Below are 15,753 nucleotides of genomic sequence, written 5' to 3'. Positions count from 1 at the left end.
ATCCACCCGCACCAGCACCACCTACACTAGCACCAATCTATTAAGGTATAATACCCAAAGGGATGTACCTGATGGTACATTCGCTTTAAGTATGTAACAAAACCACATATTCTATTACACAGCTGGGATACGTAAGGTCATTTGTAGATGAATATCTATCTATGTATAAGCAGCATTAAAATGTTATGGAACCACTTCCAAGTACTCTGTCAGCCAATAGTATCCTCATTTATGTGCTCATGCTATAGCAGATATATATATATATATATATATATATATATATATATATATACACATATACACTACAGTTCAAAAGTTTGGGGTCACATTGAAATGTCCGTATTTTTGAAGGAAAAGCACTGTACTTTTCAATGAAGATAACTTTAAACTTGTCCTAACTTTAAAGAAATACACTCTATACATTGCTAATGTGGTAAATGACTATTCTAGCTGCATATGTCTGGTTTTTGGTGCAATATCTACATAGGTGTATAGAGGGCCATTTCCAGAAACTATCACTCCAGTGTACAATGTGTTTGCTCATTGGCTCATAAAGCTAATTGATGATTAGAAAACCCTTGTGCAATCATGTTCACACATCTGAAAACAGTCTAGCTCGTTACAGAAGCTACAAAACTGACCTTCCTTTGAGCAGATTGAGTTTCTGGAGCATCACATTTGTGGGGTCAATTAAATGCTCAAAATGGCCTGAAAAAGAGAACTTTCATCTGAAACTCGAAGTCTATTCTTGTTCTTAGAAATGAAGGTTATTCCATGCGAGAAATTGCTAAGAAATTGAAGATTTCCTACAACGGTGTGTACTACTCCCTTCAGTGGACAGCACAAACAGTCTCTAACCAAAGTAGAAAAAGAAGTGGGAGGCCGCGTTGCACAACTAAGCAAGAAGATAAGCACATTAGAGTCTCTAGTTTGAGAAACAGACGCCTCACAGGTCCCCAACTGGCATCTTCATTAAATAGTACCCGCAAAACACCAGTGTCAACATCTACAGTGAAGAGGTGGCTGCAGGATTTTGGGCTTCAGGGCAGAGTGGCAAAGAAAAAGCCATATCTGAGACTGGCCAATAAAAGAAAAAGATGGGCAAAAGAACACAGACATTGGACAGAGGAAGACTGGAAAAAAATGTTGTGGACGGATGAATCCAAGTTTGAGGTGTTTGGATCACAAAGAAGAACGTTTGTGAGACGCAGAACAAATGAAAAGATGCTGGAAGAATGCCTGACGTCATCTGTTAAGCATGGTGGAGGTTGTGTGATGGTCTGGGGTTGCTTTGGTGCTGGTAAGGTGGGAGACTTGTACAGGGTAAAAGGGATTCTGAATAAGGAAGGCTATCACTCTGCAACACCATGCCATACCCAGTGGACAGCGCTTGATTGGAGCCAATTTCATCCTACAACAGGACAATGACCCTAAACACACCTCCAAATTGTGCAAGAACTATTTACAGCAGAAGCAGGCAGCTGGTATCCTATCGGTAATGGAGTGGCCAGCGCAGTCACCAGATCTGAACCCCATTGAGCTGTTGTGGGAGCAGCTTGACCGTATGGTACGCCAGAAGTGCCCATCCAACCAATCCAACTTGTGGGAGCTGCTTCTAGAAGCGTGGGGTGCAATTTCTCCAGCTTACCTCAACAGATTAATAGCTAGAATGCCAAAGGTGTGCAATGCTGTAATTGCTGCAAAAGGAGGATTCTTTGACGAAAGCAAAGTTTGATGTAAAAACAATGTTATTTCAAATGCAAATCATTATTTCTAACCTTGTCAATGTCTTGACTCTATTTTCTATTCATTTCACAACGTATGGTGGTGAAGAAGTGGGACTTTTCATGGAAGACACAAAATTGTTTGGGTGACCCCAAACTTTTGAACGGTAGTGTATAATTTATTTGTTTTTTTTTCTAATGTACAACTTGACCACTCTAGACATCTCTGTGTAGGGAAATCAGCCACATAAAATGATTAATATTCTACAAGTAATGGCAGCAATCCTTTTTGAAGTCCCACAGTAAACTATTCCTAAGAGGGTGCAAGAGTCTAGTCACTTGCTTCTCCTATATACCAGTTGGTCATAGCAACCAGAGTTTGTTATCGACAAGGGCACTTGAGCTGTATGCATACTCTGACAAAACGTGTCAGCTTAATAGATAAGCAACCAGTCATAACACAGTTTTAAAGGACTACTCCAGAATAAAGACTTTTCTTTAAAATTAACTGGTGTCTAAAAGTTATATAGATTTGTAATGTACTTCTCTTTAGCAATCTCAAGTCTTCTAGTATTTATTAGCTGCTGTATGTCCTGCAGGAAGTGGTGTATTCGTTCCAGTTTGACACAGCGCTCTCTGCTGCCACCTCTGTGAACAACAGGAAATGTCTAGAGCAGGAAAGTTTTTCTACAGGGATTTGTTACTGCTCTGGACAGTAACAAATAGTAGGGACGGCTCTCTCTGGTGTTCTGGCAGCATGGGTGAGTGCAATAGAATCAGAAGATAATAATAGCTGATTGTATACCTCTTGCAAATTGTATGTAAGCATATGGGAGACTAGGAGATCTTTTAGTCCCTAGATACATATATACCCCTGTGTGACATATTGAGGCAGAGGACTAGAATTAAAAGAGATTATCATTGCTGCACCTTCCATGATGATGTATATCTGCTGACACCAGTTTTTTATGGTATTATACTTTTTATTGTGGTCATTTTTAAACTTTTTTCTAATGAGAAATATTCTGTATTTGGTACCAATGTATACATAATAAAAATCATATATATATTTTTTTAAAAACTAAAACCCAGTGTTTGTTTGTATAAATTTTAGTGTGGGTTGTTTTTTCGATAAGGTGACATCTGGTGGTGCAGGGTGGTACTGCAGCCTGAGTTGTGAGATTACCCCGTTCCCCTTATCTCAAACCTTGTGTGTAATTCTGGACAGATCCTGTCCAGAATTGCAGTTGAACTTTCAGACATCAGTTGATTTGAATTTTTTCAGAGTACCTCTTTAATACATAAGGATCATGTGACCAGTAGAAACATTTAAAGATGAGGCCTATAGTACTATATATTTAAGTCATTTTGGAAAATTAGTAGCAGTTGGACCAATAAAGAGCTGTCTCCATTATAATATATATAAATAAAAACACACACACATATATATATATATATATATATATATATATATATATATATATATATATATATATATATATTGCCCCACACAGGGTGTGGAGCCATTTTGGTAGTTCTTATAAAATTCATGATAAGCTAATAATAAATTCTAGAGTAATGGCGCCCACCACCAAATGTGTGCCATATGTTTAATACTGGTATTTCCTATATGCCAGGGGGTCTATTATTCCATATAGCTAAGCCCCCCAGAGTACACAATGGCGCTAATAGATTCTTATAAATAAATAGAGTGCATTGGATTTAATGGCTACACTTCAGTGTAAGTAATAACATTCCCTAGAGACATCCTCTGCGTGTTTATAAAGTTTGTTGAAACTGGATTAGGGTCCTACTTTATAACATAGGCCCTGTACTATTTATGGCTTCCAAGAGCAGACTTTAGGGATTGTGGCCATGCGTTATGTCCATGAGTGATTTATCACACATATAGTAAGGTTCTCTTTGTTGCCCATTGAAACCAATCACGGCTCAGCTTTCATTTTACCAGAGTAATATGAGAAATGAAAGCTGAACTGTGATTGGTTGCTATCGGCAACAAAGAGAACCTTAGTATAAAACAGCGCAATACATCTTCCCTTTAGTGTGTATACATAGATTTTTATGTATGCATGTCTGACCCTAGCCTTAATAAAAGTTCCCCATGGTATGTATATAATGTAGAATGTAGTAGAACTATATTAGTTGAGATGAGAATACCCCCTTTAACCCTTTAAGGACACAGTGTATTTTGACCTTAAGGACTACACCAATTTTTATTTTTGCCTTCTAAGAGCCATGGTGCTTTTATTTTTCAACCTACAGGACTGTTTGGGGTCTCATTTTTTGTGCCACGATCTCTAGTTTTTATTGGTACCATATTCGTGTAGATGAGATGTTTTGATCACTCTTTATTTATTTTTTCTCATATAGGGCCGGTGCACACTGAGCAAGATCGTCGGAATTCCGCAGCGGATCTCTCCGCCGCGGAATCCTGCTGTGCTCAGTGTCCTACTTTGAGCGAATGGGAGAGCACGCGCCTGTCCGCTCCCTCTCCTCTCTGCTCAAAGAGTGAACATGAATTCCACAGTAAACCCAATTAGATATACGAGGGGGTAACGTCCTCCACGCCGATATACACACTCCTGTGCTACTATAAAGCAACAAATTTAATTCATAACAAAGTAAGCACTTAGGAACTAAAACATAACTTTTAATCAAGATAATAATAAAAAAGAAAAGTATATATATCTCAAACAGATAGAATCACCAATCTGAATCAAAATCACCGCACTTAGGAAAATAACAAAGAGTGAACATGGTCAATCCGTGAGCGGAGAGCGGCGGCAGCGGAATTCCGACGATCTTGCTCAGTGTGAACCAGCCCATATAATGTAAAAAAATCTGCAACTCTGGCACTTTTTTTGCTTTTTCCGTTCGTGACCTTCAATGTACAGGAACACTATTGTTATATTTTATTATATCAGACAATTACACATATTACGATGTATAATATGTTTATTTCTTTATGTGTTTTATATATAAAATAGGAAAGGGGGGCGATTTAAACTTTTATTGGTGGAGGGACTGTAAAACTTTTTTTTTTTTTTTTTTTTACACTTTTTAAGTTGCCCTAGGGAACTATTACATTCATTCTCTACATTCCTTACACTGTTCAATGCCAGCCATTGCATACAGTAGCATTGATCAGTGTTATCTGACATCTTCACATACTGCCTGCCTGTGGCAGACTCTATTAGAGGTAAGTAAGAGACCCTGGGCAGTTAGGGGAAGTGATCGGGACCCTGCAGTCACACTGTGGGGGTCCCGATCAGACAGTGACAAAAGCCTAACTCCTGTCACTGACAGTTAAATGCTGCGGCACTGAAGGGGTTAATGGCAGGCCTTGTGCAATCATGGCAACCTTGTCATTAACAGTGAGGACCATAGAGCCTCTGACTCTACTGGCGCACCAGTACCTAATGGGTTCTTATGGGGTTAAGTTTTACATTAGGATGTCATAGAGGGTGAACCCCCTACCCCTTTGTGCTAGAACTGTAAAACTGTCTCCTGTGAACTTGAATTTTCTAAATAAATACATGAATGGACATACACCTCAAATGGCTGGCTGCTGATTTGTCAACCTCTTTAATGTTTCAGACGCTTCAGACAATTTTCAAGTTGCCAGGTTTCAATTGAGAAAATGCTGAATAGAATTTAAAAAGAAACCTGTCACATTGAAAATGCAGTCCAATCAACAGACAGCATGTTCTAGACCAGGAGGAGCTAAGCAGATTGATATAACATCTAGTGGAAAATATTGAAGATAACTTGCCAATTATTCATGTAAACTACATTGTTTTAATCCAAGACGAGACAGTAGGGGACATTTTACAATTGCCTAAAAACCCCTTAAGGCTTCCCTAACACACTTTTTCACTGTGTTTTTTAGCAGTTTTGTTTTTGTTGACTTCTCACTTTTTAAATTTATTTTAAATAATTTATTTATTTTAAATAACCTATCTCTGGTGTTTTTTCACCTTCATTTTTAAGTCAGGTAATTCTTTATAAAGTAATTCCAGGATTTGTAGAACTGAAGAAAAAACGCATATAGACATGACATTTTTCTGGGTTTTTTTTACCCACTATATAGAGATCTGGAGACACCAATGTTCCTGTGGACATACAGCAAATGCAGGCCCTGCTGCAATTTAACAAAAAAAAAAATACAAACACACATAAAAAACACCATAACAAAAAAAGTCATGTGGGTATTGCATGCTATATGCATTATGCAACATGGAGAGAAAGGATCTGCCGCACATCACACCTTTGGCTGATACTAATGCCGCTAGGCTATGTTTAAAAACCAACACCAGGATGTTGGTATATAATTTAATCAAACCATATTGCCCCATGTACCACGTGCCAGTCTCCTGGTTCACATGGGTCCCTACTAGAGATGAGCGAACCAGGTTCGGGTTCGAGTCCATCCGAATCCGATCGTTCGGCATTTGATTAGCGGGGGCTGCTGAACTTGGATAAAGTTCTAAGGTTGTCTGGAAAACATGGATACAGCCAATGACTATATCCATGTTTTCCCACATAGCCTTAGGGCTTTATCCAACTTCAGCAGCCACCGCTATTCAAATGCCAAAAGTTCGGGTTCGGATGGACTCGAGCATACTCGAGGTTCGCTCCTCTCTAGTCCCTACGCTAACTCCACACTGTGTCGGTCAGCAACCGCCAACCCCCGCAAAGCGTGCACATGCAGGGAAGGGAAGCCATGGAATGGCCCTGCAACCACAATGTCACAGGACCAAACCCAAAGTGTCCCCCCAAAACCCAGCCGGCACCACCGGCGGAGAAGGCTGGTCGCCACGTCACATGCTATATGCATTAGATGGTTGGTTGGTCCTGCTGAAAGCATCAGGTTTGACGGACATGTTAAATATGTTCTTTGAAAAAAAATTATTTAAAGTGGAAAAATTTTGACAATTCTTGCCTTTGCGCTAGATGTTACTTCTTGAAAGATAAGCAAAAAATATAATTAAAAAAAATGTTTTGGTTTTGCCCCTTTGCACTTCATGCTTTTGCCTTGAAAGACATGCAAAGAAGTCAATGATAAAACTGATCATATATGTATAATATTTATTTATGTACTCTATATGTTAATTTTGCAATTTTTCATATATCAACAAGAGAAGTAAATAAAAGTAATACTTTCAATATAAGAAATAGAACAAATATACAAATTTATACAAAAAGATAAACATTGGGTTTTATTATAGTAGAAAAGCATAGCTCTTACAGATTTAGCAAACTGTATAAAATACAAAATATACCAAGTTATGGAAACTTTTGAAATGTGATAATTAGTGCTAAGGGCTTTTAGTGTAACAGTGTTAGACTATGGATAAATGTATAGACATATGTATAGATATATAGACCAGTAGATAACTATTAGAAAACTTTCATACCTGCAGTAAGGTTTTCGCCAACACAGTGTTCATTTTATAGTGCTGAAACTTTAGTTTTTTACTGGTAGTTAGCAAATACTTTGTAAATAATACTATCTACTGTACAACATAATAACTAGGGATGGTCTGAAACTGCCGAGGTTCGGGTTTGTATGAACCCGAACGCTCGGCAGCAGATTCCCGCTGTCTGCCCGCTCCATGGAGTGGGCGGATCCAGCGGGAGTAACGCCTGGAAAACTGGGATACAGCCTATGGCTATGGCTGTATCCCAGTTTTCCAGGCGGTCCTCCCGCTGGATCCGCCCGCTCTACGGAGCGAGCAGACAGCGGGAATCATTACCGAGGGTTCGGGTTCGGACCATCCCTTATAATAACAACACTCACAATACACCAGGACAGGATGAACAAACAATAGAAAGTACTAAGAGAAGGCACGTTTTCCATTGCTATCAAGTAGTCCTTGACTGCTGAACACATAAGGGCATGGGTTCTCAACTCTTAATCAGTATCCAACATTTACATTGCCTAAAATGTAACTTCAATGTCTGTGGGTCATGAATTAAAAGTCTAAACTTGTTGCAGCAACTAAATACACCGAATACTCTATACATTTGTGGGGACAGTGTCCAACATTTAGTGCATGCAGCAATGTATTGTACTTCAGGTTGCCTAGCAACCACTGAATTCCTGTCTGAGTGACTATCTTTTGAGTACACATAGCTAAAAACCAGAAGAGCACATAAGAAGTTCTACAGTATATACTAAATAACAAAGTGCCCTTCCATAATAATGCTACACAAGCATGATTTAGGTTACTTTCACGCAGACAACAAGGCTATGTTCACACACTGTAAAATAAAAGAAAAATATGGACGCAATTTTGAGGTCAACAATAAACTGTAGTTTCAATATAATATTAGAGTCAATAGGAAATTGTCTGACATTGCACACACTGTATAGAATAATGTCCGTAATTGATTACAACCGTGCAAATAATGGATATGCTTATTATTTACCATCTGCTTCTGCAAAATGTCACCTGTTCACATATTGTTTTAGCTTTACAAAATTATACTCGTATTTAGCTTTTATTTTACTGTGTGTCAACATAGCCCAAGAAAGATTACAGGATTGCAGGAGGAGTAATGCAGCTTGTGAATCTAAAGTAATCAAGACTAAGGACCAGTTCACACGCAGTAAAGTCAGTGGAATTCCGCAGCAGGACTCAGTGCCTGCCTCAGTGTGACACTTTCTCTATGGGAGGGCTTGCGCACCTTTGCTTCCGTTGTTCTGTCATGTCAATTCTTTGAGCGGATAGCAAAAGGGAGCGGGTAGGTAGGCAGAATTCCGTCAAGTTTACTCCGTGTGAACTGGCCCAAAAGGGGAAATAAGCAGGAACGTGAAATATTGTTCTTTGTATTATAAGAGGGAGGAAACATTGTTTGGCATATAGTGATAGTACTTGAACCAGGTCCTTAAACCTATGTGCAAGCAATGGTTTTAGTTTAATGTTTCTTTTAACTAGAACAAACATGTATAAAACAATGACATTAAAATACATATAAGAATTATGTTCTAAAGAATTACTTTGCAAAGCAAGAAATATAGAAACCAATCCTAAATAAAATAATGAAGGTGTCCTAAATGAGTACATTAAGATCCCTTAGTTAAGGGAATGCTAAAATACACAAAAGTGTGTCTCTCATTCTTCTGTGTACAATTTAAGATTCTGGATTATAGTAACTATGCCTATCCAAACACTGTATAACCCTGAGCTTTTATAGTATTGTTGCAATGTTCTACCATTAACTGGTATTCAACATCATGTTTAATTAGGTGGCCAGATGGAGAAAGATTTTTCTTTGTCCTGTCGACATGGTTAAAAATAAATAGAGACAAACCTTTTAAAGACTACCCTTGTGAGAAGACCACCCTTTATCTTTACTAGATGTTCTTGAAAAATGTTTACATTTCCATTGTATAATCTGCATCTTGCTTGAGATGACTATCCCTATTAAAGACCATTTAATTGGAATTTTGAGTAGCTGTCTCCAAAAGGTTACATATATAAGTAATGCTGTCCAAAATAGGGACAGGCAAAGGATTCACCAAATTTATCACATGATGGGTGATAGATTTAGCACATCTTGATAGACATGATAGACACTTTTATCACCTCTTGCTTGGCTTAGGGTAGTTTTTGCTCAGTATATTGTGCCTAAATTCTGGCATGCATCATTATTAAATTTGGCACATTTAGGATTCCACTTGATGACCCCCCCCCCTTTTTCCAGACACTTCTAAAACTTATTTAGTAAGGTGTAAAAAGTTCTAAAACTCACAACAAATCTGGTTTGCGGCATGTATGCCACCCTTTTAGTGCTTTTTGTACCAGAATTTGTCAAATCTGCCCTGATATACAGACCTGAAAACTACATAGTACAACCAAGGAAGATCCCATGATAACAATATGATGCAACATTCTTAAATAACATGATGCACTTAATGCACACCCTATAAATCATGGCAGAATGATTAACTTCCTAAAGGCTATGGACACCCTTGAAAAGTTTTTTTTATATAACCTTGCTTTGTACTTATAGTGAAAACAAAATAGCCTATAGGTCTATAGTAAACATTTTTCTTACTTTTGCTTTCACAGCCTCTACAATGTGCTGTATGACATCTAATTCTCTCTATAATTGTGCACAGGCAATTCGACTCTCCCCTGTATACTGCCTTGTTTCTGCTTTCCTATCACACAACCTGTGTTAGCTTTCCTCCTCGATTTCTCTCCTCCCTTTCTACACACTGAACTGGTGAGTAATCCCCTCCCTGCTTTAACACAGAGGGAGTAGAAAGTCTGTCAGACTTTCAGGAAACAAATCAACAATAAAAAATAGTGAAAAGGTGTCTATAGTCTTTAAAGGAAGGGCTTGTTGACTTCTTCAGGACGCTGCCTTGACTTTTAGTAAATGAGCGCATAAAGCTCTTTTTGTTGTAGTGGTTTTTTTATATAAAGGACCCATCATTTGCCATATAAAAAAGAGAAACAACATCAGTATACATTCCTAAGCAACGCACTGGGGGACTGATCCTCACAGGACAATCTAACAATCTTTCATGGCTATCCCAACAGGGATGAGTACAGTATCCTTTACTGGTAGTAATTATTGTGATTTCAATAGTTTTTTGTGTAGTAGATCTTGCGATATTGCTTGGCCATTGAGTTTTAAAAGCCATTGAATTTTGGCTATACCATTGTATCATAGCAAGGCTGATTGTCCACTGAAGCTCTTCCAGGAAATGGCTGCTGACTGCAGTTGGTTTTCCATAAAATAAAAGAAAAAAACACATCTACATTTTCTGTTTCAGTGAAATTAAAATGCTATTCAGGAATGTGGCCTGTTGCCCATTTGAAAGAAAAACTTTCGGGTTGAGGTTGGGGTTGGCCATTTCACTGTAGGTACAATCGCTGAGAAGCATATACTGTACATTTTAAGACATGTCGATGCAAAATGAAGCAATTTAGCAGCAAGGCCTCAAACATCTCTCACTTTTTTAGGAGATGTGGAAAATCTAGATAGTTGTTTTCGGTTGAACAGATGGATCCATACAGCAGAGCTTTATCTTACTCCGATTTTCTGTCAATCCGTAACATTGCGCACAGTACATTTCATTTCAAATATCAAATAATAGAATCTAATGCAGGTACAGTGTGCGGCTTGAATGAATGATGAATGAACCTTCCATCTTCTGTTCCAGGTATCACTAGCATTCACTTGTCCTTTCATGCAAAATAAAATGATCACTTTCTTTTGCATTTTCCTCTTCATTTTCCTTTCCTGCCATTTTCTCCTCAACTCCACTGTTTTCCGAGTCAGCATCTTCATCTTCCTCATCTTCATGTTTTTTGGGTTTGCCTTCCACGCTATTTCTTATGCCATAGGCAAAGTAAATCAGGAAACCTTCAAAACAAGAATAATTGTAATATTAAGTCATCCATTATGCTCTGTATTTACAAATCTGTCTCCATCTAAACATCTAGCCCTGAAACTCATGTATAACCCCTAGGAATGTATCTAAGTACCTTTGAGCTCTTTTTATGGCTTATGGAAATTTTTCACCACCTGGACCCAACCCAAAGTGCTGTCAGTATGCTTTATGTTACAGTTTACTAGTTAGAAGGGTACCCGTGCCTTAACTCTCTGAGAAGGGGATTCTGCACAATTTCATCTCTTCCACTGTAATCAAGAGGCCTATCACAGGCTTATGTGTTCGCACAGGCACTGTAGACTGCGGGAGCAGAGCACGCGTGCTGAGTTTTCAAACTGTGGGCATTGCCGTTCAGTTCGATGGTATGTGGTAGGAGCCATGTCAGCATTAAACTTTTGACTGTGATTGGCAGTGCACTTGCACTGATGGGCTAAAGCCAATGCTCACAGTCGAGACACTGAGTGTGTGTGCGCCACTGCGCTGGAGCACGGCCCTTGAAATCTTTGGTGCATGTGCTGGCCTGAGTGTACAGGAGGCTGCCCGGAACAGAATATTCATGGAAAAAAGGGAGGAGGAAGGCGTGGAGAGGCGTGCCAGAGTGTGGCACAAGTGCTTGACCACGACTGCTCTTGGACTCTTGATTACAGAGGAAGAGATTAAATTGTGCAACCAAGACCTAAGGCAAAGGTATCCTTCTAACTAGGAAACTGTCACTTAATGCACACTGTCAGCACCTTGGGTTGGGTCCAGATGCTGACAGATTTCCTTTTAAGGGATTATCCAGGATTTAAAAAAAAAAAAGAAAACACCACTCTTGTCTCCAGTTTAGGTGTAGTTTTGTAGTTAAGCTTCATTTACTTCAATGGAACTGAGTAGCAAAACCACACCCAACCTGAAAATCCTTTTTATTTTTTTGTCTATGGGGCCGTGTGACAGATCATTTGTAGAGATGAGCGGACCGGCATTAGTGCTCTCTCATCATGCCTTTGATCCCGGCCGCATACTTGCGCTCCCGCGAATATGCGGCCAGGATATTCCATGGAATTCAACAGGGATTTCCTGGAATATGCTGGCCGCATATTCCCATGAGCACAAGTATGCGGCCGGGATCAAAGGCATGATGATAGAGCGAACTGCTTTCGGACCAAAAGTCTGAGCAGTTCGCTCATCTCTAGTCATTTTATGCGCCATGATCTGTACTTACTATCGATATCTTGCTTGCATAAATGTGACTTTTTGGTCACTTTTTATTACAACTTACGCCATTTACCGTGCGATATTAGGAATGTAATAATTTAATCGTTCTGGACTTTCCGCACAGATCTCTCATAGAGCACGTCCTTTTGCGGAAAGGGGTTGATGTCAAAGTTACAGCAACATATATGGCTATGAGTAAGTGGATGGTACCCAGTAATAACTAACAGTTTATTTAAAAGGACTGCACTAGAGGTTTTTTAAATTCTTTTTAAATTTAAAAAAGTTCTAGAAAGCATCCCTTGTTAGTGGCTGGTACCTGTTAGAGTTTATATGAATGCAAAGGCAATGGCATTTTCCAATTGGTCCAAAAATTATCCTTATTTGTGAGTAGCTAAAGGTTTTGCATCTGAAAATTGTTGAAGAAATGGATTTTTACAAATATTATCCTATTTTGAGCAGAAGCAACACAATTGGGTCCTAGAAAGTGAAGATGAATTGGCAAGCTCAAAGGGTTATTCCGAGAAAAATTAACTTGTCCCCTATCCACAGGATAGTGGACAAGTAAGACCGATCTCCTTTTCGGTCCCCGTTATAAGTAGAGATGTAGGTACAGCATGCGGCTCTATTCATTCCTATGGAGGCGTTGGAGAGTGGCGAGTAAGGTGGAAGAGCACTGTACTCGGCTTTCTCCTGCACCTCCACAGGAATGAATAGAGCCGCGGGTCTCGTGCTGTACCCAAGGCTCTATTCATAACACAGAAGCCGGGGCCCAATACAAAGATCGCTGGGGGGTTTGGAGGTTGGACCCCCATGATCTCTTACTTGTCCCCTATCCTGTGGGTTAGGGGACAAGTACATTTTTCTTGGAATTCCCCTTTAAATTTACGATTAGACAGATTGGCCCAGATTCATCAAGCTGTCTTAGACAAAAATCAGACACATTTCTGTGACACAAATGGGTCAGATTTTTGTCTTTGAGAGATTTATAAGTCTGGGCCATTGTATGCAATAGTGACACAAAACCCTCAAGCAATGCTTTTCACAACAATAAATTGCCAATGCATATGGTCAAAACTCCATTGAGATCAGGTAGTATGATTCCAATGTTACTTACCTAGAGCCATCCAAATGCTAAATCTTATCCATGTGTCACCACTTAGCTGCACCATTAAGTAAACATTTACCAAGACACTAAAAACAGGCAAAAATGGTAGTAGTGGAACCTGTGAGAGACAGACAAAATAATATAACTATAATAATTATTTTTATAGTTGTATGTATTATACTGCAGTGCTAACTACTCTTATAGTAAGTCTAAGCAGAATTAATAAATGTGGCTTTAGTGAGGAAGTCTGGTTTGCAGATGGAATGTGCGGGGCTTGTGCAGTCTGCCATCCGATACCTCCCTCGTTCACTACTAGGATTGACTATCTTTGGAGCCTGGTGCCATATGTTCTGGATTTAATATTGTTCTTACTTTCTGTCATGTTCTGATACTTAGTGTGGCATTATTGGCTATTCAGCACTTTATCACTTTGCATTTATATGTATTTTGTTGCACTGCACGTTGTTTGCTTTTTACACTATTTACAGGCTGCTATTATACATATTATTGTGTACATTGAGGAGAATTTGTTACTTGCATAGTGGGAGGCACTCCTGGGAACCTGGTGTGCCACTTGTGCCTATATTGTATATACTTTTTCTTTGTGCTATGTAGAAAGTTGCATTCAACACATTGGGGGAGATTTATTAAACATGGTGTAAAGTAAAACTGGCCCAGTTGCCCCTAGCAACCAATCAGATTCCACCTTTCATTTTCCAAAGAGTCTGTGAGGAATGAAAAGTGGAATCTGATTGGTTGCTAGGGGCAACTGAGCCAGTTTCACTTTACACCATGTTTGATAAATATCCCCCATTGTCTATAGCAGTGATGGCTAACCTTGAAACTTCAGCTGTTGCAAAACTATGATTCCCATCATGCCTGAACAACCAAAGATATGGCTTTGGCTCCCCAGGCATGATGGGAGTTGTAGTTTTGCAACAGCTGGAGTGTCATTGTTAGCCATCACTGGTCTATAGGCATCTTTAAATGCATTTTTAATTCTTGAAAAGTATTTTCATACACATTTATTCCATGACGTGGCTTCCAGCATGATATTGATACATCATGCCATGTGAGGAAAGACTCCATGACAAGGCTTCCCCTACTGTCTGTGTGACCCAAGATTTGGGAATAAGCCCTTAATCTCCTGAAATTTCTTCTGAGCAGTTCTTTTAACCTGGCCTTTAATCTGGTGTTAAAGGACAAGTGCCACGATCCTCATTTTAAAAAATAAACAAACCAATAGTTGCAGTATACTTTCTGTCCTACCTGACACTATTTGCGCCCCAATGCGCGACTTTCAGGGTCCCCGTCAGCATCCCGGGCTCCGGTTCAAAATTAACTCACTTCCTGGATTCGGGAGCGTAGCGCGTGATGACGTCACGCGACGCGTCCCATAATGCATTGCGGTTAAATCATCGTCCTATTGGCTGTAAACATACGCCCCTTGAGCTATTATTCCTCCCCCTCATCTGGTATTCCTCCCCCTGATGCCCGCCCCTAGAAAACTCCCCTAAGACCAACTATAGTAATGCACACCAGAGTCCTTACTGAGCATGCTCTCACTGTGCAATCTGTTTTCCAGACTGCATAGTGGGAGAAGCACTTTTAACACGCCAGAACAATCTTTATTCCCTGGCCTGCACATTCCACTTTACCTTATAGAATAAAGATGTGCGCCGATTGGCTGCTTCTGCGCTATTTGCGCAAGCGCAGAAGCAGTGAATATACTCTGTCCATAAAAAACTGTCTGATGCTTCTGAGCATGCTCGCCCAGGCAGTTTCAATTGGACAAAAAGGATCACATGGCCATTCTCTGTAACAGCCAATCGGAACGCGCCGGTGACGTCATCGTCTGACGTGGAGCAGGGGGGGCGGTCAGAGGAGATGAAGGACAGCACAGGGGGCGGATTCGGCACAGTGACGTCGTCGTCACCCAAAGGAGGATCCCGGGCTAGATGGTGACGACGCCACAGACGCATTTGCAAAGGCTTGATACTTCCTGGTGGGGGTGAGTATGTGTCATAAACCTGTAATGCTTGCTAATCGGTAATAGAAGTACATTGCAGAGTTATATAACTTTGCAATGTGCTTTTATTACTGAATAAAAGATTTTCATGGCACTTGTCCTTTAAATCAGCTTAGAAGACAATTCAGGAGAGGAAAGATAAAGTCTGAGACTGGAGATGAATAGAAATATATCTTAATAGTGGACGTGACAGGTTAGTGCCTAAGTGACAATATTTAGAAGAACATTTTTATCCAACTTGATGGGATTTCAAATGGATATTTTC

General features: G+C 39.6%; 1 protein-coding gene across 2 annotated transcripts in view; it reads right to left on the bottom strand.

The window, feature by feature from the left end:
* Window positions 1–7,452: 7,452 nt before the first annotated feature.
* SLC7A2 (solute carrier family 7 member 2) overlaps window positions 7,453–15,753 on the bottom strand; it is a 73,505-nt gene continuing 65,204 nt past the window's right edge. For both annotated transcript variants that reach the window (XM_069977689.1, XM_069977690.1), the window contains exons 11-12: window positions 13,469–13,577; window positions 7,453–11,129 (exon numbers count right to left, since the gene is read on the bottom strand). In XM_069977689.1, the coding sequence (XP_069833790.1) occupies window positions 10,933–11,129; window positions 13,469–13,577 (306 nt within the window). In that variant the 3' untranslated portion in view covers window positions 7,453–10,932. The remainder of the gene's footprint in view (window positions 11,130–13,468; window positions 13,578–15,753) is intronic.

Source organism: Dendropsophus ebraccatus, chromosome 7 (genome assembly GCF_027789765.1).
Source record: "Dendropsophus ebraccatus isolate aDenEbr1 chromosome 7, aDenEbr1.pat, whole genome shotgun sequence".
Classification (NCBI taxonomy): domain Eukaryota; kingdom Metazoa; phylum Chordata; class Amphibia; order Anura; family Hylidae; genus Dendropsophus; species Dendropsophus ebraccatus.
This window is presented reverse-complemented; position numbering and strand designations above follow the sequence as displayed.